Consider the following 26,356-nt stretch of genomic DNA (forward strand, 5'->3'; position numbering starts at 1 on the left):
AGAAGCAAAAAACTTTGGAAGGGAAAAACCAATGAGAGCGAATGTTTACCTCGAGGATGGGATAGTTTAGAAATTATGGCTAGGAGCCAACTCTCCAATATTTTTAGTTTCAGAAGGTTTGCAAACCTCAGCTGCTGATGTGGCCACAGCCCCTGTGCCCTTGGATGGGTGACCTGCTGCAGGTGCAGCTCCAGACACCCCTGGGGAGGAGCAGGAGGAAAAGTTCAATGCCTGATTTTGGGGCACATTAGAGAGTGTTTGGCCATTTATCAGCTAATTATGATTAGGGCAGAAACAGGTAAGGTAATTGTCATTGTTAAGGACACACAGTGAAGAAGCTCAGGAGGAATTAAGGGAAAACAGACACATGTGAGTGATATTTATGTCATCATGAGATAAAAATGAAGATGCTGCCTTGTGCTGTGAATGCCAGGTTTGTGTTTACAGGAAGGACAACAATGTGATGATCAACCCTTCCCATGATGCATTAATAATTTTTGGGGGTTTTTTCTCTTCATGTATCTGTAACTTGGTGTAGTTCTGTGCTCCTTATAAAATGCTGAAAACCTCTGTTCCCAGCACCTTTAGCCAAAACAAAGCTCTCTGGATAGAGATTCAAGGATATATTCATTGCTCTGAAAATATGTAAAGAAGGGTGAAATGGGGGCAGCAGGGCTGGGGTGTTAACATCATCACTGAGGGGTGATTGGAGAATTAGGGACCAACATGCTAACAGGACAGAACTGATAAAAGGTGAAGAGCTCCTGACCCACTGTCCAGTTTGGGTGTAGTCCCTGAGGGGGACTTTGCTTGCCTGAGTGTACCTTGAAGGCCTTGAATAAATTTATCTGCTTTTTATGCTCCTAATTTGTCTTGGCCTCTGTTTCAGGTAGCCTGGTTAGGCATCACCCAGTGCCAGCCCTGTCTCCCAGAGCACTCCTGGAGTCATCCCCACACACAAAGGAACAAACCAGCTGTGAACTTATATTAATTTTATTCACATTTCCAGAGGAAAGCATCGGTGGACTGCAAGGTCATGGCTAGAGTCGAAAAGCTCAAGTATTTGGTTTAAAACAGGCAGACATTTCTGAGCCCCTGCTCCCATCCCTGCACGTGTTTCCAGTTCAACTCACAGGAATCTCCAAAATAAGCTGGCTCATCACATGATGGGGGGGGGATGTCAAAAACTTTAAAGCTCTCTGTGGTATAAATCCCTAAGCAGGGCATGAAAGTAGCAGGCAGGAAATCTTGTACAGCTGAACTGGCTTATCCCTGGGCTGAGTGTTGAGTTTTTCCTTCAGCTGTGGAGTTTTGCTGTTGGCGACACCAAACTCTCCTGTCTGACTTTAATGCAATTCTTTACCCAGAGCTGAAATTTGCTGCTGCTGGATTACAAGGACAATTGTTGGTGATGGCACAGAAAAACTCTAACAGGACTCCCAACCGAGGAGAAAAGGAGAAAAGATTTGATTGCTTTGGATTTTAGAAACAGGGATAAGGGAACAGAAACACAGCCAGGAATACGATTTTGAGAACTGGAACTTCCCAACTGCACTGCTGGCCCATGGGAATTTGTCACAGCTCTGGGTTGCTTCTAAGGAATATATTTTTATTTTTAAGAGACTCCTGGGTTCAGCTGGGCCAACAACTGATTCCTGCTGACATCCAGCAGACCCAAAATCCTCCCAACCCCAGCTGGCATTAACCAGCTTCAGCTTTGCTCCCCACAGAGCCACAACTTTTGGATTTTTCCTTCAAAGTGCACATTTCAAACTAGACAAGGCATCAGATAACCAAAGGCCTCTGCAGAGCCCTGGCTGTGGCACAGGGCTGGGAACAGGCAGAGCAGAGTTTGGACAGGCAGCAGGAACAACTCACCGAGACACAGGGCAGAGAAACACTCCCTGACACAAGTGGAATGGCATCAGCAACTGGTGAATCCCTAAGTTATGGGGCTAATAGATGAGCTGGTTTAGATTTTTTCAATCTTGTAAATATTAGGAAGTTTTAAATGTGTCCAGTGAAGGCACTGGAAGTCTTTTTGCCCTGTGAAGTTGCCGGATTTTATTGGAATACAGCTATATTTGGGAAAGCAGTGGGTAATAGATGTGTGCACATTCTTGCTTGCTCTGCAAAGACAATTATCAGATTACAAAAAAAGGCACAAGAAGCACATTCCTCCTTCTTCCATCCCTAAAAGGTTCCTCCTTCCCCCCTGCTGAAAGCACTGTGCTGGCTGTCACTGAACAACCTCCAAGTACACATTTTCCTCTTTGATCCAGCTGGCTCAGAAGCCCCAAGGATTAAAGATTTCTCTTCTGTTTGAATAATTTCACTGACTAGAATCTCATTGCTTGTTTAACCAATTCTCTTCATCCTCCATCTATATGTAGTAAAAGAAATGGAATTAATATTATATTTTGGTTTATTGCTAGGGGCAATCTGCTGTCCCCCAGCTCAGGCTCCCAAAGGAAGGAGGTGAAACAGAAAATCTGGCAGGACCTGCTTGCTTGAAACAAGAAAAAGGCAAAATTGCACTTGCCCTGCCTGGCTGGGCATCACAGAGGGGGAAAGTGAGGCAAGGAAGAGCTCAGGGTTATTTAGCAAGTCAGTGGAGAGCCAGGAATAAAACAGACCAGCTCTGGATCCTCTGCTCCAGTTGTCAAGAAACAGTTTTGCTTTGCCCAGAAGGCGAGTTCTGTCGGAGGACAGGACATGCCACTTACAATTCAAGTCTTAATGTTGACACTGGATGAGCAGAGTGGGATAAAGGAATATAAATCTTTGGTGAATATCCTGGTTACCATACTAGAAATGTATTTTAATAAATTAAATCTTTGCCTAGTCCTTAAAACTGCAGTATATTTCTCCCCTGCAGCTGCCTGGCTGATATTTGGTTAATTTATTTAATGGTTCAGCTATTAAATATCCCACCAAACCTGTGTCTTCTCTGTGAAGGCTTAATCTCCTTAAATTCTTACCAAAAAAAAAAAAAAAAAAAGGAAACAAACTGCTCTTAAATATTATTCCAGGACTGAATGGCTTCAGTGGTGTGGATTCTATTTACAATTTTAAGGAACTTTCTGCTTCAGACGAGTCACAAGAAACCTTCTCTCCACAGCAGGAGGGTTGGACAAAGGACGTGGGTGATGCAGGAAGGGAGAACAAGTGTGTTCCTTGTGTCACCACACAGTCATGGACAGAGTGTTCCCTGTTCCCAACACTGGTGGCAGAGATGCCAAGGAACTCTGAGGTGCCCATGGATGGATCATGGCTGAGACACCCAGGCAGCCTGGCAGAGGCTGCTGGCAGAACCTTTGGCAGCACCAGGTCAATGCAACCCCAGTGCTCCAAAGGGTCCCTGGCAGCTGTGGATGGAGGGCTGGAAGGGCTGCCTGAGCTCAGGTGGCTCTAGAACACCTAAAGAGCTATCAGGGAGAGTGGCCAGAGGGAGAGCCATGAGCTGGTGCTGCCAGGGAACAGCAAGCAGAGCCCAGCAGGACTCACTGCATCTCCCAAAGCTCCCAGGGGGAGAGGACAGCTCAGGAAACACCTGTGTGGAAACCACCAAGCTGGATGTCCATGGGCAACCTCCTAAAACTGGCTCTGATGGAGCAGGAATGCTCTGTGCTCCATGCCACCAGGAGAGCACAGGCTGCCCGTGCAGAACAGAAAGGCTCCACTCCCTTCCCCACACAGAGCAGCTCTCTCTCTTTTGGGGAGTAGTTGTTCCTCCACATTGCTGTTTAAATCCTGACTCCTCTCCAATCTCACGTCCCTGTCTGCTCTGCCTGCCTCCCTCCCAGGGGTAGAGGAGCTGCTCTGCCCTGCAGCTCTCTGGCAGAACACACCAAAGTCCATCTCAAGGGGAGAAGGCCAAAGCACTTCACACTCATCAGTTTGGATTGTTCAAAAGAAAAGCCATTTGTTTCTAGGAAATCTGTTTATACACACACTCTCGCCACTGCTGGGTTTCCAACTCCTATTCCTAGCATTTGGCTGACAGTGGGGAGGACAAGAACAAACACATCCAATTCCCAAGTGCTCCTGCTTGTGCCATTTTGCCAGAAGGTGTTCCTGGCCCAGAAGCAGCTACACAAAAGCCCTGATGGGAAAATTACAGCTAAAATGTATCTCTTTGTCTCCAGGGGCAGATGGTCTTATGGGATCTTTGCCTACCCAAAGCCCACCTGCACAGCCCCTGCTTCCTGACAGGGAATGACAGGAATGAGGACATTTCGTTCCTGGCTGAACCAGTGCAAGCCACCCCTGATGGAAACCCTCTGCCCATGCTCCCCTCCTGCTGGGGTGTAAGCAGCCAAGGGTATCCCAACAACCAGGATCAGTAGGAAAAACTCGAATTTAACAATCAGTCCTGGAAAGGTCAGCTCCTGAGTCACAGCAGTGAAGGATACGAGGGAGTTGCTCTGAAGTGCATCTTTTTCCTCCTTCCTCACTCTTTCTTTTATTACACAGAGCACATTAAACTTGCTGGTGATCACTCAGTCATTCAGGCACTATCACTGGACACAATGCCAGTTTTACTCAAAACTTTCTTCTTGCTTCTGCAGCTCCACCAATGCTACCCTGGATTCCCCTTAGAACTGGAGGTTTCTTCTCGATCTCAAAAAGAGATTGATATATCAAAACCAAATTCAATTACAAAATATAATAATATCCTCTTCTTGGAAGTGAAGCTGCCCCATATTCCAGACTGTGGCAGGATTTTTATAACCTCAAAACATTTTTACTAAGTTCTACTTAAAATACATCTGAGTCCCAATCCACCTGTCCCGTGCATTGTAATGCTCACAGCCAAAGATCCATTCCCTGTCAATTCCTCCTGGGATCTTCCAAAGGCCTCTGCTCAGTTGTCTTCTGCAGATTTGAACATGAGGATGGCATTGTAGATCTTCAGGGCAGGGCCCAGCTTGATGCTGAGGATTTTAACAATGTCATTCTGCTTGAGGAGCAGGAAAGCCTCGCCGTCAATCTGCTGGAGGGTGGAACAGGACACAGGATTAGCCACCAAGGGACAGGCAGGATTCCCACTTCTGGTCATTCTGGGATTCCTCCCTGGTTCTGGCACATGCACCCCATGATGTCCCCTTTTTAGGGGGCACAGACCTCATCTCTTGTCCTAGAAATGGAGGAGCTGCAGCTTTCCCTGCCCATGGCAGGGGGGAAATGAGATGAGCTTTAAGGTCCCTTCTATTGAAACCATTCCATGATTTCATGTGTACTGTATAGATGCAACATGGCTGGAAAAACACAGTCTCCTAACCCATCAACAAGGAGATATATTCAATTAGATGCAAATGACACAAGTGATTAACATACTACCAAGTGAAAATCCAGGATGCTGTAGGTAGCAGCGAGTGAAATCATGACACACTGCTTCCAGAAAAGGTTAAAAATTCACTCGAGCAACAACATCCGCAGAGAGAACACAGATATAATTAATATAAACCCCAAATGCTGCAGGGATGAAGCCAAAGATTAATGGACACAGACAAACAATATGTGTCTCCCTAAGTTATTCCATTAAAGTCCATTTACAGAGACTGACAGCGTCTCCTCCTCTCACTTGATGCTCACCAGTGCAGCACACACCACTGGACACTCAGCCCAGCCAGAATAACAATTCTGCTATTTTTGCAGTCTTCCCAACTACAATTTTTTTGGATGTCAACGCCTGGTGCAAGAGGAAACACTGAGTAAGCTCAGAAAACATATAATTAAAGCAAAGAGCTGGGAGACAGATTTGGTTTTCTCACCTTTCACCACACGAGAGACCCTCAGCAAGTTACTTAACCTCCCACTTAAATAACTGTGAGTAACTAGGAAGTTAATTCCTCCCCTGGGAATGACAGGAGTGCTCCCAGTCCACAAATGGCCACACCACGTCCCTGAATTGTATTTTCAAGCTGCCTCGAGTCTACATTGCTGCAATGAATGTGTTAAAAATAGCTTGAAACAAATGGGACTGCTGCTTAAATTAAATAATAGAGCCAAGAGGAGCAAAAAACTGCTGGAAAACAGTTCTACAAAATGCTTTTGTGTCCAGTATTATTTATTCCTATGCTTCATTTTCACTGCATTGCCTCACACTTGCTTATTTTAAACAGTCCTGCCCTGAGCTGGATCTAGAAATGAGTCTGTGCTTTATTATTAATTTCTTTGTTCCATCTTATTTGGATGGGTTTTAGAATTCTGTGCACAATTTGTTCTCTTCATTCCTAATGTAAGCAGCAACTTCTCTCTCTCCAGCCCCCCAGAAAGGGAAGTCTGCAAGGGATTTATTTATCCTGGACATGAAGCACTTGGAAGCCAATCCCAGCTAATGGGCAGTGAGGGGGAGTTCAGCTCTCCTCTCACTCACACCTGTATTCTGGCCAAAGCCAAACTGCTAAAAGGGTTTTAATTTCAAACTGACAATGTGGTTTGAGCAAAAACTGGAGAAACAACACAAGCAGCTCTAATCCAGAATCACACTTGGAGGCTGCAGAAAATAAGGATTAAAACAGAGCATGGCTATGGCACTCTCAGAAACAGAAAGCAGTTGCCGTGCTCAGGACCAGAAGAAATAAAATACATGGAGAATGGTTGGATTCATTACAAGATTTGCTGGTACATCTCACCTCTGAATACACCTTCCCTAGAAATCCTTTACGCTCAGCTACACTGAAAGATGGATTCATCTGAATAAATTTCACTATTCCCACTATATTCAGTTAACAAGTATTCTACTATGTTGTCACATTGTGGGTAGTGCTTTTTGCAAGCCTCCATTTCTTTTGCTTCCTGTTTTCTGCTAGTCTGCATGGTTTTTAAAAGGAGGGAAAACAAAACACAGATACATAAATCCACAAAATGCACTGCAGCCTGATTCCCCCTGAAAGAGAGCCAGCTCTGGAGCAGACAGTGATTACAGACCTGCCCTTTCCACTCACTGCCATGGAGAAGTGACTCCAGGCCTTTCCTGGTATTTTTACAGTCAGACAGGAGAGCTCTGACAACAGAATCACAGAACCATGGGATGGTTTGGGTTGAAAAGGACCTTAAAGCTCATTTCAGGACCATAAAGCTCATCCCATTCCACGCCTGCCATGGCAGGGACACCTTCCACTATCCCAGGCTGCTCCAAGCCCTCTCCAGCCTGGCCTTGGACACTTCCAGGGATCCAGGGGCAGCCACAGCTTCTCTGGGCACCCTGTGCCAGGGCCTGCCCACCCTCACAGGGGTCCTGTCTGAGATCCACCCACAGAGGTGTGCCCAAAAGCAGGACAGCCACACCCCGAGCCCATGGAGGTCTCCCAGAAGCCACAGTGAACACACCAGGAACAGGAGCAGAGCCCAGCCCCTGGCAGCACTGACAGGACAAAGCACACACAGGACATTCTGACTGCCCAACCTCTGCTTGTCAGAAGGAAAGGTTCCCCTCCTGCTCTCCCCCCAGCCCACGGGGGAAGCCAGCAATTCCTGGGAAACCCTGTGCCTGCCAGGCTCCCCAGGAGGAGCAGGAACATGTCCTCGTTAGAGGCAGCAGATGAGATCCTCACCAACCATTCCAACAGGACATCTTCAGAGCAGTGCCAAACCCATGGCACAATGCTCCAAGACAGGATGTTAAGCATAAGCTCAGCGATTGGAACTGCAGGGGAAATTTAAAGCAGCAGGATGCAATTAGCCATGCTGGAATGCAGCTCCATGCTGAAGCTGCCTCCTAAATGCCACAGGCTCTGCAAAGACACGGCTGAGCAGGCCTGAGCTCTCTGCCTTAATTCCAGGGATGTGCAGCTCAGGGTCTGGGCACACCCCACTTACCTCTTCCCTGAACACAGACGCTTGTTCTTTGCAGCCAGGTAAACGCTGGATAAAGCTAACCACCTGGAATGGCATGGGAGAGAAAGGAAACACAGACAATTAAAATGGGACACCATCAAGCAAAACCCTCGTATTTCTGTATGAGAGCTCTCTGTGCAAGAATTTTTAAAACTTTAATACTCAAAACTCTCACACGAATGAAGGATATTGATGAAAAACATTGCTGGGATTTGCTGCAACTCTTCTGCATATTTTAGTTACCAGCAGTAACTACCCCTCATTGCCATTTGACCGTTTCTCTCCCTCTAAGAATCCAGCTTCTCCAATCCTTTAAAAGATCCTCACAGAATCAACATCATTTTTCCACATTAAAAGCTGTATGTGGCTTATACTACTTAAAACCCACTCACGATTTCACTTTCTCTACAGTACTGCTGGGAAGTAAAACTAACAAGAAAAAAGGATTTAGACAGTTTCCCATGATGACTTGCCTGGAAGAGACAAGATAAACCAACTGACTGAGCACTGCTGGTTTACCAACATCCAAAGGCAGAAGAGCAGGGAAGGAAAGGAGTTTTGGTTTTATTTAATCCGTGCTGTGTGCACAGGATCCACAGAACCAAGAGGATTAAACAAGTAAAAGTTAATTTTACATTTCACGTCAGGGAAAACCTTTCTAAGCAAGGAATCTGTTAACATTTGGAATAATCTCCCTGGAGTCAAGCAGGCAGCCCTGGAGCTACATTATATAACACCAAGGAGTGTGAGGCGCAGGCTTGTGTGCAGTTGAGGATGACTTGATGTGTATTGTCTTCTCCAGCTGCAGCTTCACTGGTTCACAGGAGATTTGTATATTGAGGCAGAATCAGATCAAACATCCCCTGTTAATTGGATGCTCCCTTGCAGGAGCAGCTCTGTTTCATGAGGCATAACCATGTGAGTTGTTGCAGATGTGACATTTCCTCCCTGTACACAAACAAGCAGCTGGGAGGGGTCACTGTCAGATGCAGGATCCCTTCAACTCAGAATTGTCAAAGTCTCTCCCAAATCACATCCCTGCACCTCCAGATCATCCTACCACTAGACTTAGAGTCATTCCCTCCCCCCAGTTCTGACCAGGCAGGAATGAGGCTCTCAGAGTGCCCTCCAGGTTTGCTCTGCTCTGGCAGGAGCAGCTCTGACTCTCATGGTTTCGGTTATGTAACCTGAAAGCAGAGCATCCTTCTCTTCCACTCCATCTTAAAGGGAACCCCTAAAATCCACATCTCTGTTGGGCAGCGACTCCAAATTTTCTTCTGTAGAAGTGCAAACTCCTTTCATAAACTCCTTTCAAAAGACCACTTTCCTTTTGAGTCCCCCCCACCGCTAACAACTAAAACACAAATGAAAATCCTTCTGCCAGGTCTGGTTCCTTCCAGAATTTCAAAGACAGGTGGAGCCCTCAGGGTGAGAACTGAGTGCTCTTTAGTGTCTGTGGCACTGAGAGGCTGGCAGACACCTCCAGGGAATGACTTGGGCTTGCCTTGCTCCTGTGTCCTTCCCTGCACAACTGCTGCTGGCTGCTGTCACAGACACGGAGTGACACACCTTTGACCTGCCCCAGAAGTCCTTTGTAGGGACACTGCAAGCTCCCTGAGCCACTGGAGAGGCCTCTTAAACCAACAGGAGCCCTGGGGCTTAACAGGAATGAAGAACAGAGAGAGAAGGAAGATGCAAGAGGAGAACATGGGAGAGAAGGTCCCCAGGACACAGGACAGAGCCTGGGTACCACTGAGCCACAGTGACCTGCCTGGCCTGTCACTGCTGGGGAGGAGAGTTCCCAAACCAGGACTGGGCAGCTGAGGGACAAGGGAGGTTTAGGAGCACAAGGACAGAACACAGTGACACCACAGGAAATCAACACAACCCCACAATAGTGGCAGGGAAGCCCTGAACCCTGGGAAAGCGTGAGATGGAAGGGGCTCAAGGTGAGGGTGGGACAGGTGTTGGACAGGTTGGGAACACAATGGGATCAGAGCTTTCCTATGAGGAGGTGAAAACCTGCTGGCACCTCCTGCTATAACCACCCCAGGCCTCCCAGAACTGTCTGCTACAAACACCCACACTCCCAAAGCACACCGGTGAAGGGAAAAGGCTTGGAAAAGAGCTTTGTGTAATCCTGAGAACACCCTGGAAACTGGATGTGACCCTTCTGGAAGGTGCTGATGTGATGCTGAGATCAGCACAGGATCGATGGCCCTTGGTGACAAAGCAGCCCCACACTGCACCCCTTCAACAGGGACAGGAGCTGGGCTTAACTGGGATTTGGAAAGCCACAAACACTTGGCACAAGGACAGTCCCCCCAGGTATTAGCTTTTGATGCAGGATTAACTAACAAACAATACAACTCTAGCACATCTTAATGTTCTTCTATGAGTCAATAGGCTGTGCTCTGAAAACATGACAGGAAGCTTTCAATAAATACCAAAGCTGCAGTAAAGTAACCACTCTTGGTGACTGCTCAGCATTTACCATGACTTTCTTAGCTTGAGGGCCCCTAAATACTGCTGTTGCTGCTCTGCCATTTCAGCTGTTTCAACCAGCAGAGAATTAAAGCAAAGGTTTTTTTCCCTTAATGTGGGTTTTATAAAATAAAAACGGTTCTTCAGCCTGAAACCAAAGGAGAGTTTTACACCCCCATCGCTGCTGTTTCAGATCAGCAGAATGGACTCCTTTGTGCAGCAGAGTTCAAAGCACAACCCAAAGGCAAATGTTTGCCCTGCAGGAAGATGTTGGGAGCCCAAATGCCGACAGACCAAATGTACTTTGGACTCCCTGAAACACAGCAAGTCCTGCTGCTTTCAACTCCCAGAACTGTGGCTACATTGCACTGCACATGCTGATCCTGCAAATGCTCAGAGAGATTTCAAATTGATGCCTCTGAGAATTTGTGATGAAAATAATTTGCAAAACCAGACCCACTTTAGTGAAATTCAAGATAAAACCTGTAATGACTTCAGCCAGTCCATTGTGGTGCTGCAACTGAGCTTTTTAATGTGCCATTCTCACTGCTAGTGGCAGCCAAAAGCTCCCCAGTTGTTCCAGGCTGCAGCAGAGTTCAGTTTATTCCAGTTTATAGTCTGAATCACTATATCCAGTGCTGTGCATCCATGTCCTGTGGTCTCTGCTCATTCTCATCTGTTATCAAACTAATATCCCAGTTAAATTTACCCAGCAGTTGCTTTAAAGGTCAATTGCAAAGGACAAATTTTATTTGGCTTGGATCCTGACACTGTACTTCCATGAACCAGCCTCCTCTTTTATCCCAAAGAAAGAGATTTTGATTATCATGTCAGAGGATTATCTGCTTCTGACTTTATTGATTTGCTAAAAGACCTTTTGGACAAATCATTGGAAGCTTTCTCAAAAGGACAGGAACAGTAAATCTTTCAGAGATTTTTTTTTCCTCCTTGGTATGAATTTAATTCTATCATATTTTTATTAAAAAATAAAAACAAAAAAATGAACAACCAAAACCCAACACCACCATCAAACCACAACAACTCAAGAAAAAAAAGGACCAAGTTTCAAAACATCAACACTAATTGCTCCATCCCTTTCCCAGCTCCTGTGGTTGTTCCCATCTCCCATGTCACTGCATTCCCACCAGACTCCTACCACTCCTCCAGCATGAAGAGCAAAGTCAAGATTGGATTTATCTGATATTAAGAGGCACTTAGGGAAAATGCACTTTCTAAAAGCCTCTGAAGATCCTCTCTGCATCAAGAACAGCAGCACCTTTTCCCAGCTTTGCAGATTCTCTGCATCCTTGCAAGCACAACACCACAGCACATTTCTCTGGAATTAAATGCCCTACAATTAAGCACCAGGATCCAAATTGTCACCACTTCCCAAGCGCAGAGACAAGTATTATTTATGCCCAAGGCATGGAGGCAAAAACCAACTACTCAGCACACAAAACACTCTGGCTTTTTCACACACCACCTAATTACAGGAGACATCTCAAGAGCTGCAGAGACACATCTCCAGCTGCACAGCTACCTCTGCGAGAAATCAGGTCAGGCTGTGGGCAGTTTTGCTCCCAGGGAATCAGGCAGGGAGACGCAGGAGGAGTGGGCATGCACAGTGCAGTTTGGAATTCTCTGCACTGTAAGAGTGAATCAGCAGCAAAGTCACAGCAGAGGGGGAGGGAGATCAGAGAAAGGGAATCTGCTGTCTGAATGATGCTTCAGGCCTCAGGACTGAGAGATCAAGGGGTAAATAAACAGAGGAAGGGAGGCAATTCTATTGAGGGCAATAAGCTGTGGATGTCAGAGAGTTAACAGGGATCCTTCCCCTCCCTGACAGAGGGCTTTGGGTCTAATTTCCAGCTGAGTCAGCTGTGGTATATGCACAGCAAACAGAAGAGCCTTGCCTAGGAAAGGGAAGGAAATAAAGATGTCTCCCAATGAGCACTCCAGAGGAGGAGTGCTCTGGCATTCCTGCAGCCCAGGAGAGTGGAACAGGGAACAGGTAACTCACCTCTTCCACAGTCCATTTGGCAACTTGTTTGGCTGTGAGGCCCGAGACCTCTGGCAAGAGCCTGCAGTGCTGCTCCCAGAAGAGATGGAGGCGGTGGGTCGGGTTAGAGGCCAGGGAAGGCATGAAGATAGACTGGTGGAGGGCCTGCTGGAGATCCAAATCAGGGCCTGGAAAAGGAAATGAGACAAGTCAGAGCCAGGCTTCTAGTAGGAGCAACTACAACAAAGCAGGAGGCAGGGTCACAGCCTGGAGGGGAAAGCAAGGCAGGGAGAGCAGAGCCAGGCACAGCTACTGAGTGGCACACTGAGCTCTCAGGGCGCTCTCCCCACCCTCCTGAGCAGGAGAAAGAGGAAAAAAAAAGATAAGATTGCCAGGCTGGAGGCTTTATCATTAGCTTCTTCCCTGGAAAATGATGTCATGCTGCTAACAGAGAAGATGTTTGCAGCATTTTATTGACAAGGTGGAGGAGTTCTGGTAACAGCATCTTCGGCTGGGAACTGATGGCACAGTTCCAGCCCCAGCTGTAGCCAGAGCTCTGTGCTGCCAGCCCGGCCTGGCCTCACTCCCCAGGAGACTCCCAGGCCACGAGTGCTCACGGTACCTCCAGACATCAACTCCCTCCTCATGTGTCAAGTGACGGAAGCTTTGAAAACCAAAGCAAAAAAGGAGGAAGAAATCACCCCTCCCTAATGAGATCACTGGAGCAGCGCAGAGTCATGGTCCTGCAGGGACGTGCTGCTTATACAACAGGAAGCCAGGCAAGGATGGGAACAAGCTGGGAAACATTCCTCTGGTTTACAGCGGTTACAGGGGGCTGCCCACGACCCCCGGGCGTGCAGGATGCCCAGCGCCATCCCGTGGCATCCACAGGGCATTCCCACTTTATCCCGGCAGGCTCCGTGTGCTGCTGCTCCTGCTGCCTCTGCTCGGCGGCTGCAGTGGGCTGGGGTGCTAGAGCTGGGGAGTGAGCCAGTCACTATGTGAAAACCACAGAGGGAAACAGTTGGAACAGAAAGGAAAAGCAGATTCCCGTGGTTTGCCAGCTCCCCCCACAGCTGAAGGGGAAGCAGCTCTGGAGGTAAAACCTGTCCTAGTGAACAATCACTCCCCTGGACATAGAGTCCCCACAGCTCATCTCCACATCCCTAAAGGACATGAGAGACATGTCCTTTGACATGTTTGATGACAGTATCAAACACATCAAATTCCTAATAATGACCCCAAGGGAGGATAAATAAAGTCTGAGCAAGAACTGCTCAGCTCAGGAGCTGCTGGTGACAAGAGGGCACAGGACACTGCTCCTGAGAGGACTGTCACCCCCTCCTCCCCTGCTTCACTGTCCCAGTGCTGGTGACAGAGAGCAGCTGGTCTTGTCCCCACCTCCTGCTCCAGGAGGTCCCACTCGTGCCCAAGGCTCCCCCACATCCCTTCTGGGTGGGCACTGCTTCCCTCTGAGACCAATTCCATTTCTCCACTACATCCAAATCCTTGGAGTAAGACCCAAACCATGACCTGAACAAGTGATTTTTCCTCGGAGGAAGAAGCAGTGATCTCACAGTTTAAACGTAGCTGGGAGGAAAGCTCTGGGTAATTGTGAAATTACAGGTCAGTGGATTATTGCAGCATTTCCCTCCCCTGATTTCTATCACTCCATGGAAGGTGAATGTGAGGGGAGAGTAGGCAGCTTTCCCTGCCAGCTGTAACTGCAGCTTGGAGCTGGCAGATCCCTCAGCTCTGACTGCAGAACTCAGCACGAGGTAAAAATGAGTATTAAAAAAAAAAAAAAGCAAGAAAAAAAAAAGCTAGGCACCTGTCCCAGTTTGTGCCTGCTTAGCTATTTTTGATTGGAGACTTATTACCATGTTAAATCCTCCTAAAAGCCTGGTCAGCTCTGTTCTCTGAAATGGCTTTTTATAGTAAATCTGAAAGTTAAGCATATGGTTTGCTAAAGTGATAGCAGAAAGCTGCTCTGAAAACTTAACCTGTCATGTACCAGGAAAAAAAACCCCACTGTTTTTCCATTTAATTTTTCATTTTCTTTTTCATCCTCAAGAGAACCTCAAAGAAGTCCCCCAGCAATTCAGAATATGTTTTTGATGTAAAAACAGGGGTTGATGGAACCTCAACCATCTGCTGAGTTTTGAGCTAGTCTCCCTTGTGCCCTGTGCTGGCTCTGTCACAGGTCACAGACTGTTTGGGAACCCCTTGTCACTACAGAGGAGTTTGCAGTGGCACAAAAACCACTGCAAACTTGTCTTCTCAGTTAATAAATACAAGGCTCCACTCTACAAAGTATCAAACCTTTCACTTCTAAGTCATTTTACCCTTCCTCCTCATTTTAAAGCAAGAAAAACTACCATTGCCATCACCTCCAGCATGTGCTTTCTCTTGACTGTGGAATCAAAGACAAAAAAAAGCTGTGAAGTTTTGAATGCTCCTCGTGACTGTGGGGATATTGCAGAGATATGCTCACACAGAGAAAAAAAGGAGTAAAATTTAACCAACCTTTCCCATTGCTTTCCTGTTTCACCAGCTGGAACTTGATAAAGGCATGTGAGCACCCAAGCCTGAAAGCATCAATTACAAAACATTTCAGAAGATACAGAAATGGATGCAAGTTCTTCTCTATACAAAGATTAATGGGATTTATAGAAACGAAAAACTTTTTCCTCTTAAAATAAGCAATAGCTCCATCCCTGACCTCTCTCAGAGCTAAGGGCTGTGCTATTAAATTCAGGGCCAGAAGTCAGATCTGAGTTTACTGCAAGAAAGAGATGGCCCAAAACATCAGGAGGAAGGGAGGAGATTTACCATGTCATTCTAAAACACTGCTGCAAAACTCTGATCAAATTGGGCTGTTTGTTATTTATGTGTTTATTTCAGCTACAGCAGCAGCATCAAGAAACATGACTGTTAACGCATGAAAATCCATCACAAAAATCTTATTTACATTTTTGGTGTGGCTTTGATGTCTGCAGAGGAATCCTCCTCTCCCCAGTCTCTCTCCTGACTGTTTTCCGACTGCTCTGATGGAGTGTGGATGCTGCTTTGACACCACTTTTCACTGTCTGGTGCAGATTTTCTGGAAAGACAAATGAATGACAGCAGCTGAGCTGACATCCTCTGCTCCCTTTTCCCACAGGAGAGCAAAGCTGGCTGCTCCTGGCAAGTGAGAGCAACAACCACCACCTTGTGGCAGAACTTTCCTCTCCCCTCTCTAAGTACAAAGTGCTTTGTTCCTCTTCTGCACGGATGGAGAGAGTTTGTGTGAAATAAATCAGCCTCTGTGGACTCAGGCTCTGATCCCAGCAGCTACAGGAAACCACTGTGCTACGGTGAAAGCAAGAGATTTAGGATTTCTGACTCTTGTTACCTCTGGATAACATTTGAGAGTTTCCATGACTAAGTTTGATGCATAAACTGAGCTACAGAGTTGGACAAGCAGCAGGGTGATACCAGATTTACAGGCTGGAATCAGACCTCCCACTACCAGGAAATTAAATACTTAGTAGAAAAGAAATATATTACAATTCTAGAATGCCATTTATTCTGTCAGAATCCCAAATGTCCTGGGAGAGCTTTATGATAACAGTGCCATTGAAATACAATCAATTTTGGAGTGGAAATTGGGAAATGAAGATGCCTGCATAGTTTTGGGATAGGAGAAGGCAATTTGGCTATGAAGGCCAGGGAGGGGAAAGATGCATTTCATTCCATTTTTCTAGACAAACAGATCTTGAAAATGCTATAAATCTAAACAAACAGATGAACTTTAAAATATAGATAAGCCTTCATATACAACAAAGAACTAAAGTATTGCTGGAGTTTGCCCTAGAGACTGGATTTGTGAAGGCTAAAAATGATCTTAATAAAATCCTTCATGTCCTGGTGTGTCCCACGACAGGTTTAACTGACCCCTGCACTCCAAGAACTAATGCAGAATTTCCTCCAATGCTGCTCAATTGCAAGATTTTTTTGTAAGAAAACAAAGTATCTGAGAGAGCTCAGCTTGTTTGCTGCTAAGTGATACACACACAGTGCTCAGCCAGCCCAGGGTGGATCACAGTTACAGTTTAATAGTGCAAAATAACCTTGGCTTGACAGCTTTAGGACAGGAAACGAAGGAAAAGAACATATTTTAAATTGAAGCAGCAAGGAAAAATTTATGGAGACAGAATGCAATTTCCTTTGTTGGAATGTGACCAGAGCCCCAGGATTAAGGAATCAAGAAACCTATTAAGGCATATGAGGGTATAAAAGTGCATTGCTCTGTGTTAAGAGTGTCTGGGGCACGGGTCAATATTGCAGACAGATGAACTCAATGCTCTGCTGCTTCTCTGCCAATTCCAGCAGTTTTCATCCTTGTAAATGGTTTTGCTCCCCACTATCTGGCCAAGAGTAAGATCCAGCTCACCTGGATTGTGAAGAGTCCCCCTGAGAAGACTCCCCTGCTCCCAGCAGTGGGGCAGAAGCCTCAATCCTCCTGGCTCTCTGCATGCTGTTGCCAGGGGAAGGTCTCTCCCCACTCAGCCGGTCCTGTAACAGGTTTTCTCTGCTGAGGTTCACATCAGAGTATGGGCAGCCAACTAAGCTGTGATAGACAAACACAGAGACAGAGGGCAATGAAAGCTTTACAGACATTCACTTTTTTCTGCCTCAGGCAGAGAAATCCATCACAAACCCAGAGAAGAAGAGGCCACAAACTCTCAGGAGGTGCTGTTACCCTGCTTTAGGTGTGGGAAAGCAGGGGACTACACAGCAAAATTAAAAACCAAAGTCATGTTGTTAAAGAGCCACCTCAGAGGACAAGCAGAGCTCATCCTCTGTAACCTGCTTATCTGAACAACATTTCATGAGTCAACAGAGTTCTGCAACTTTCAGTCTGAAAAATTCAAAGCTTTACTACATTAAACTATATTATAAATTACCAGGTCTTCAGACCTCCCACCTGAGACTGTTTTCTGGCTCTTAAAATAATTTACTTGAGAAAAAGCTTTCTTTTCCAAGAGCACAAAAGAAATTGAAAGGCAGAGCACAAAACATGAGTCAGCTCTCCTCACTCACACTTTAACATCCTACCCTCTTTAACTGTCATTAACTGTCTCCTTGCATGCTATTCCTGGGTATATTATTTCACAAAAATAACTCCTTCAGTACTGCTGGAATGTAGAAATTTTAGTGAATGCATCTGTTTGCATCACAGCTATAATGAACATAGTGGTATAAACAGAATTTATTATCAAACAGCCTGCTTAGACACAAGAGGGAGCTGTGATTGCAGCTACAACTATCTCCAGAATAACCACCCTGAGATCATTTCAGTGCAGTGCAGTTGACTGGTGCTGGATTACTATTATTATTATTATTATTATTATTATTATTATTATTATTATTAAGAGCACTCATGCACATACGTGTAATGTGTCCCATATCGGGGGCCCCTGACATGCCCAATCCCCTGGCAGCCTGGAGTAGGACACGCCTGTCCCACTGCTCCCTCTGGATCTTCAGCACCTGAAAACAGCAAAAAAAAGGAAGTCAAACAGATTTGCATGTGAGGAGCTGACTGCACTTAGGAAATTATCCAGCACAACAATATGGTGTCCTGTATTTACCTAGAGGGACTTGCAGAGCGTGTCCAGTTTTGTCACACCAGCCCACAGGATGGATGTCAGGGCTGTCTGCATCCACCCAGAAATCGTAGTGAGGGTCCCAGCCATCAAAATGTATCTGAAAGAAGCAGAAGTCTCAGGGAGAGACACAATTCAGGGCATGACTCAGCTGTTATGTTAATGTCCCCCTCTGTTTCACCTTGCTCAGCTTGGGGCTGATTCATTCAACCTTTCAGATCAATCTCTCAGTCAGGCACAATCACCTCTGTGCTCAGGGTAACTCCTTGTTTTCCTGCATCTGTTTTACAGAACAGCCAGGTTCTGGTGACACAGTCTGACTGTGACACAGTCTGTCACCCCACAGCCTGTGGGGCACTCTACACTCAAAGTCCAAAGCTATGCAAACACAAATGCTTATTTAATTCTTCTGTTTTCTGAGAATCCCAGAACACCACAAAAGCCAACAAGTTCAGTGAGTTTTGCAGTGAACAAGTTAAAATTTTCTGCTGGATGAAGAGACTGGCAATAGCTAGCTCAGACCCAGGTCAGGTTAACTGAGGATTACTGGAGTTTAAAGGCTCCTGGTTTGTTCATGCTGTGAAGTTTAAATGTATGAATTGAGTATCATGCTACTATGAACTGGCAAAGCTTGGCTTTTGTTCACAGCAATGAGACTGAGAATCAACCAGATAATGGGGACTGAACTCCACTCCTGCCCTTGTAATCATCCTTTGGGAAGGAGACCTGTGGCCATGGAGCCTCTATCAGTGCAACCTCCACTTTAGCTGGCTCCTACTTAATTCCTCAGAAGCCAAAGCACAATAGATTATTTTGGCAAGATATTTGCACAAAAAGACTAAGTAAAAATGCATTTCTGTGACAAATTTGTACTGGAGAATGAGGCTGCTTCCCACATGTACCAGCATTTAAATTGCTTTGGGTTTTCCTTTCCTGGTAGGAAAAAAAACCAGTCAGGCAGCTTCTCCCAGCAGAACACTCACGCTGCCTTCTGTCACAGAGATCACATGGAAAATGCCAAGAGATGGGAAATCACACTGTCAAGTGTTAGCTCAAAACAGTTACATTAGAACAGCAACTAACACCAGGCCAATTCCATCAGATTGCAGCAAAACAAAGCAACAGGAATCATTTCCAGTAGGGCCACATCAGCTGCCAGGCTGTTGTTTGCTGCTCCTCCTTCCAAAGGAGTGTTTTCCCTGTTTTCCCTGCCCATCCTGATGTTCTCAGCACAGGCTCTGCACTTTGCAGCAAGGTCATACCTTAATGCGATGGTTGTCTTTGTCAACAATTGTTGCCACTCTTATCAGGATGGGATTTCGTCTGTCCACAGCCTCTAACTTCGTATTAACTTGGAATCCGTGAGGAGGACGCTGGAAGAGAGGATTGTAAGCAGAATGCTAAAGAGCCTTGGAGTTCAGAGCTGGTACCTGCTCTGAATGAAATGTGCTCCAGGTTCCATCCACCCCTGGAGCTTTGGGTTAACCCACATGGCAGACTGTTCAGAAGCTAAAATCAGAGTTCCCAAGAGAACTGAGCTGAGTGTTTGTCAGCAGCCCCAAATGCTGGAGAGGCAGCCTGAGGTGGCTCAGCACAGAGGAGCTTTCCCAGCCAGGGCAGGAGGCCCTTCCCTCATGGGTAAAAGACCAGGTACCACCACAAGCTCCAGGCACACAGCCTCCTCAGCCTGACAGCAAATCTCCCACAGAGCAGGGACATGCTCTTCTAGAGAAGAGAAGACTGAGAGGAGATCTCAGCAGTACATATAAATGTCTCCAGGGCAGGTGTCAGAGGAGAGTGTCAGCTCTCAGGTGTGAGAGGCACAAAGGACAGGAAAAGGAGCAATGGCACTAAATTAAAACACAAGCAGTTCCACCTCGACATGAGGAAGAAGTTCTTTCCATGGAGGGAAGCAGAGCACTGGAACAGCTGCCCAGGGAGGATGTGGAGTCTCCCTCTCCAGCAACATTCCAAACCTGCCTGGATGTAGAATTCCAAACCCACCTGTGTCAGCTCCTCCGGGTGACTCTGCCCTGGCAGGGGCTTGGAATGGCTGATCTCCAGCCTCTCTTCCAACCCTGACTACTCTGTGATCTCACACCAGCAAGGACAGTGGCCAGCTCCCCACTTCTCACACCTGAACATGCCAATAGAAGTCTCTCTTCACTACCCTACATCCTCCCTGGCAGCAGCTCCTGGATATCACAGTCACCCTCCTTACACAGGTCACCCTTTGATTCTTATGACAACAACTACGCTGCTTGTGAACAGCTGCTGGGAACTGCTGTGTTGGGACTCAGAGCAGCTCCAATCCCAGAGCCTCCCCTGCAGTGGCTGACTCACCCTTTCCCTCAAACCCCAAGGACTTTGGGAAAACTCCAGAACGTCCTCTGACCTGATGTGTGCCCTCTGCAGCACCCAGATGCAAGTGCTAAGCACCAACCAGCTTTTACCAATTTTCCCATTTATCTGACTGCAAATTCCTCCTCTGACCTCCTCGGCTGGGGGTTATGGATGCTCATTCAAAACATGTCCCTCTTCACTTCTGCACACAGAGGTCAGGATTTTCACAAGAAATGATAAATTATCTAGTTGAACATGACCAGGTTAATGAAATTATTATAATCCCTTTTCCCTCTTAATCTTCCTTACCCTTTTTACTGCTGGGGGCAGGAAGGAGATCCACTCCTGAGCTAAGAGGTTTAACAACCAACCTGATGTTCCTCTTTGGTCATTTCACCCAGACACAGACATCTATCCATGGGCTGTCAGACATTGGACACACCAGAAAACAGACAATCTAAACTGGTTTTATTTTCAAGAGCATCTTAATGAACCAGCCAAGCTTGTCTGTCTTCCCTGAGGAAGATCTGAGTGCTCAAGGTCCAAATCCTGGCCAGAAGAGGTGCCAGGCTCTTTGTTTAAGCCTTGCTGAAGGGTTGCTGCCCTTTTGCCAAGTGGTTATAAATGTTTTGGAATCACCAGGCCAAGAGGATGGGCTGAAATAGCAATGCTTACAATGGAACTGCCTCCTGAGTTTTTGGGTGGAGGGGGCAGAAATCCAGACCCAAGACCTGTTTGTGCTGATGACCTGTGTCTCCAGACCACGTAAGACAGCTCTTTAAAATTGTTAAAAGCTAATTCAGTGAGAAATGCCTGTTTTGGCTCTCAACCCGCATTTTTATGTACTGATTTCCTGTAATTGCTAGCTGGAATAATAATAATTTTTTAAAAATCAATAGCTTTGCCATTTATTTGCACTTCAGTCCAACCAAGCCCGAAAAATAACGAGGCTTGATCTTGAAAGAGTTCTATTAGCTGCTGATTTATCAAATACCTTTTCTGTCTCATTTTTGAACCACAGTTTTAGATGCTAATTTGCACTCTGGAGTTTCATGAGAGTCAGAATTGGTCCTTCTACTCTTGTCCCAAAGCCTGGTACCTGAAGGAGCAGAACAGTGGCTGCAGAAATGTCTGGAAAGCAGGAAAGGAGGCAGACAGGGCAGCTGCATCCCCCTTGGTAAAACACTTCACTTTGGAAGAACCCAAAAAAAGGGAGTTCTCAGTACTGAACAGGCTCCCTGTCCTGAGCAAAGCCCTCTTATGTTCAGATGACATTTCTCACCACATTTTAGACCCCAAAAATCTGAGGGAGGAAGCCACAATGGCAGATTACTCAGGACTTGGGCTGGGAGGTTTAAGCTTTTAAACTGGGATTTTAGGAGTGTGGCTCAAAAAGGCTTAGTCCACCCTGGGGACAACAACTGTGTCCCACTGACAGAGAATTTATTTCCAGAAATTCCCTCATCCTCTCCCTGGCTCCCAGATGTGTTTCCTAGCCCTGGGAAGCCTCAATCCCAGGGATGTTTTGGGGTTCCACTGTGCTGCACACAACTCCAGTTAAAGCCTCACAGTTCTCTAAAGAGGCAAAAACCTCTCTCACCTCCCTGACACCACCTTGCAGCCTGCATCAGCCTCACGTGGACACCTGCTGAAATATGGCAATTATCAAACCTGGCTGGCTGGATTTTTGCCTCCCTTATCTGAGCCCTCCCTGATTGCTTTTCCTCCTCAGTACCAAAGACCTTTCCACCAAAATACATGGGAGGGCAGCAGGTATTAACCTGCAGCTCCCACTTCAGCAAAAGGAACCAAGACAAGTGTCAGAATGGCATGGAAGAGTTTTTAAACGCACTGCAAAGTTTAGTGAGGTGAGCCAGCAGTGTGGAAGGGAAAAAAATCAATTTAAAAGTACTTATGGAGTTATTTTGAAGGTTTTTTTTTGTTTCTGCTCACGGTGAGTTTCCAGATAAATAAACTGCAATGAAAGAAACAAAAGCTCACAATGCCAAGGTTGAGAGAAGCACCTTCACACTGAGTCTGCAGGATGGTCTTAGTGCAGCCAGGGGGTTGGCAGAGATGCTCTTTCATCTGTTAATACACTTATTTCTGTGGAGGGCACAGCTGGCTCCTCCCCAGAAGGACTGTGATCTATATTACAAGTAAACCCTTGATATGAACTTGTCTACCTTAATTCCAACCTCACCAGCCAGGGAAATATGGATTTGCCCAACTGCAAGGTGAATTTTAGGGAGGTTTTAAAAACTTCATGTAGAGAGGAAATCAGATGGCTGCACTTTCCCCTCTCTGTGCCCCCTGTGAGGCACTTCCCACATTTCTCTGGAAGTCAAAGTTGCCTGTGTGGACTGAAGGTTCTTCCCTTAAACCTGCTAATGGAGCCACTGAAGATACTTAGTCAAAAATCCTTTCCAAGCCAGCTTTCCATAGCATTAAAAAAAAATACATCTTGTAATTTGCTGTGTGTTTTTGTTTTAGCAGCACTGAGATGATCTTAAAGGAAACCACAGTTTCAGTCTCCTGGCACAGACAAGGTGAACCACCCTCAAATGAAGCCTCCAGCAAAAAAGGGGTGAAAAAAGCACCTGAGCAAGGACAGTCAAAGAGATTCACCCACCAGTTTAAAGGCTCTTGCTGGGGCTGCTTGGGAATTAGTTTCTTCCAAGTATTTCTCCCATGAGAAGCCTTTGGAATCCCTGTATCCTGAAAAAACAGAGAATTAACATTTAGGTAAGAAAATCCCCACGTTTAGTGCTACAAACAGCAAAAAAGGCAGCTCTGTAACATGATTATTATGCTTGTTGGCACTTACTGGATGGTGCTGGAAAGTGACCTGTTTGCTCCTATCCACCACCTCCAGCACCCAGAGCAGCACCACCAGCTCCCCAGTTCTACACTGGGTTTTAACCCTGGCCAGTTCATTTTTGCACAGCTCAATCAATTCTTATTCTCTAGAGAAAACTCCAATTAAGAGCTAGTCAGAGGATTCTGTGATGTGCAATGGCATCACTAAATTAATTTCCTGTTTTATTAACTACTCTACGTGCCAGTGCCTGTAAGAATGTAGGAACTTCTCCTCTCCTGCTGCCCACTCACCCAGGGCTGAGTAAAACCAGCAGCCTGGAGAGAAAAGGCTCCATGGGTGTGCAGCTCTAACAACACTGGGATGTCTCTCCCTGCCAATTACATTTAAGAAACTGCTCTATTTTTTGCCTCTATTTCCATAATTTTTACCCCCAGGATTGGTTCCTTTTGGCAGGAGGGTGTAGTGACTAAATGCAGAGCACATCCTGCAAACTGCTGCATTTAAGTCCATCAGCAGAGAGACCAGAACTGTCTGCAGGTTCTGTTGGGGGCACAGGAAATCTGCTATGAGCAGAGAATGGCAGAGAAACCTGTGGAAACTTCCAGGAGCAGGGACTGATGTGGTGCTGCTGAGAGGGAATGTTCACAGCCCCTTCTACATCTACAGCCAATTCCACCTGTGCAGAGGGATCAAGCAGTGCTCCCTGCTCCACAAAACCTGGAACGCAGTAAATACAGGAATTCTTGCTCCAGGCCTGTCAGTCTGGCAAATGTCAGGCTTAATTTTTTTACGTTTGCTATTTTTGAGGTGGATGAGCACTTCCAAGGCCTGAAAACAACACTGGTTTCCCTGTACATTCTGTCCTCTCTCATTTGCCAACGTTTTCTTCATTTACCAAATTCCAGTACAGCAGAAAGAGATGTGTTTTATTCTCAGTTACTCTTCCATTTCCAGAAATTCCACCTAGGGAATCATTAGAGCATGGTGCTAATATTGCCAAGGCTGTAGTTCAATCCCTGTATGGGCCATTCACTTAAGAGTTGGACTCAATGATTCTTGTGGGTCCTTCCAACTCAGAGCATTCTGTGATTCTGTGATTTCCAGAAATTCCATCTAGGAAATCATTTTTCTGCCAGCTCACCTTGAAGGAAATGCTGGGAATCCTTATCACTCTTTCCTGTCTGAAACCAAATTCAATTACAAATTACCAAACCCTGTTCAATTTCTTGAAAGAACTGTGTAGCAACATAAATTGCAGGGGCAAAAAGTAGAAACAATAATATTGTTCAGGCAGCAAAGAGTTCCGAAGGGAACCTGGAACTTGCAAATATGTAATTATGTGGAAGATACACTTTGCAGTGTTTCTGGATGAAGCAGGAAATAAGTCTCACTTTCAACCTACCAGGTGGTGTTGTCAGTGGGGTTCCAGTTTCTTGGCAGTAGCCAACAGGACGGATATATGGGCTGCTCGTTTCACACCTGCATCAAAGAGGGAAAGTTGGCACCAGTCAGATTGAAAGCAAAAAGAAAGGCAGGATTTCAAATGCTGTCTGATAGGCCTTTGCTGGGTGAGCAGATGCTTTCAGTGGGAGTGATCACGGTGTAGAAGACAAGCACTACCTTGTTAGAATGTGTAACACCAGGTTTTCAAGGCATTCAAGCTGTCCCAAAAGAAAGGGAAATACAAAGAGAAAAATCTTGCAATGATTTGGCTGGAAGAGATCTTACAGCCCATCCTGCTCCACTGCCTGCCATGGGCAAAGACACCTTCCACTGTCCTTCAATCCCAAATTCCTCCAAGCCCTGTCCAACCTGGCCTTGGGCACTTCCAGGGACCCAGGGGCAGCCACAGCTTCTCTGGGCACCCTGTGCCAGGGCCTGCCCACCCTCACAGCTGAGAATTCCTTCTGAACATCCCACCTAACCCTGCCCTCTGGCAGTGGGAAGCCATTCCCCCTTGTCCTGTCACTCCATCTCTTGTCCAAAGTCCCTCTCCAGCTCTCTTGAGCCCCTTTAGGCACCATAAGGAGTTTGCTTACCTCCAGTGCTTCCCAGACAGCTCTGGCCACCCTGACTGGTTCTGCACTGAGCTGCCCAGCACCCAAACCAGGAAGGGAACTACTGGGTAACTGGCTCTTTGTGAAAACCCCAAGTAATTGTTCAGATGCCTGAAAGCTGATATAAGATCCCAAACTTAGTGCCTGCATTTAAAATCTCAGCTATTACCCATAGACAAAGAGCAGAACAAAGCCAGTCTACCTGCAGGTATGGATCAGAAATAGAATCTTTTACCAGTAGTCATAGCTCTCATCCCAGTTGTCAAAATGGATCAGCAGCCTGTTTTCCACCATGTCTGTGATGGTGGCGACACAAATCAGTGATGGATTCTTCTTGTCCACTGCCTCTAGTTTCATTCCCAGTCGAAACCCAGATGGTGTGACAGGCTGAGGAACAGGACACCAGAAAAGGGAAATCAGCCACATACTCAGCCAAGCCATTGAAATCCCCCTTATGAACTCCTCTGACCCCAAAACCCAGACCAAACTATACTACAGTTACTACCAGGAGGTTTGTAGACAAGATTTCCATGAGTTCTGGCAATGACTGTTACTATTGCTAACAAAGAGCTGATGTGGCTCAAAAAACAGCATTTCCAGGTACACCCATCACCTTGCAGGGAGTGAGTAGGAAGCAGGGCAGAGCTGGGCCCTGATCCTACTGGAGTCAGTGATTGTCCATGTGCAGCTTCCAACCCACCAGCCTGTGGGCTTTGTGTCACCACAGTCACACGAAATGGGAGGGAGTTTTTGATGGCAACTGAGGTTAACAACCACTGAGAAAGCACCAGTGGGGGAAGGATGACAAATGCTCAAGATCCACAGCCCCATAATGAATCCCATGGCACACATGAGCATGCTGCTGGAAACCAGGAGTTATTTTGGAAATGATTAAGTTAGAGGAAAGTGACACAAATATCTCGACTGTAGGGGCACAGCAAAACAGACGGTTGTAATATATTTAATGAATGGTTCAGTAAATCTTTTCCTCCAGCGTAAAGGAGGAAGGGAAATACAAATTCTTTCTCTGGAAAGTCAGTGACCGGGGAAAGGAAGAAAAATTGTACTAGTTTTCCATCTTAAAAATAAAACACAGCAGGAAGTAGTTTGCATCTGATTGTACCACGGTTGTACCTCTGACATGAGCATATTAAAA

The 26,356-nt window shown here is 46.2% G+C and overlaps 1 protein-coding gene across 9 annotated transcripts in view; it reads right to left on the bottom strand.

The window, feature by feature from the left end:
* Positions 1-977: 977 nt before the first annotated feature.
* Positions 978-26,356, bottom strand: part of LOC146427882 (lethal(3)malignant brain tumor-like protein 3) — a 39,306-nt gene continuing 13,927 nt past the window's right edge. For 7 of the 9 annotated variants that reach the window (XM_085081410.1, XM_085081409.1, XM_085081408.1 and 4 more), the window contains 12 exons: positions 25,436-25,587; positions 24,546-24,622; positions 22,955-23,040; positions 19,242-19,352; positions 17,965-18,079; positions 17,764-17,863; positions 16,764-16,940; positions 15,300-15,431; positions 14,855-14,916; positions 12,350-12,516; positions 7,828-7,890; positions 978-4,996 (listed from right to left, as the gene is read on the bottom strand). In XM_085081410.1, the coding sequence (XP_084937536.1) occupies positions 4,868-4,996; positions 7,828-7,890; positions 12,350-12,516; positions 14,855-14,916; positions 15,300-15,431; positions 16,764-16,940; positions 17,764-17,863; positions 17,965-18,079; positions 19,242-19,352; positions 22,955-23,040; positions 24,546-24,622; positions 25,436-25,587 (1,371 nt within the window). In that variant the 3' untranslated portion in view covers positions 978-4,867. The remainder of the gene's footprint in view (positions 4,997-7,827; positions 7,891-12,349; positions 12,517-14,854; positions 14,917-15,299; positions 15,432-16,763; positions 16,941-17,763; positions 17,864-17,964; positions 18,080-19,241; positions 19,353-22,954; positions 23,041-24,545; positions 24,623-25,435; positions 25,588-26,356) is intronic. The other 2 variants (XM_085081403.1, XM_085081407.1) reach the window with 2 other exon arrangements.

This window comes from Lichenostomus cassidix, chromosome 23 (genome assembly GCF_008360975.1).
Source record: "Lichenostomus cassidix isolate B80296 chromosome 23, HeHo_3.0, whole genome shotgun sequence".
Classification (NCBI taxonomy): domain Eukaryota; kingdom Metazoa; phylum Chordata; class Aves; order Passeriformes; family Meliphagidae; genus Lichenostomus; species Lichenostomus cassidix.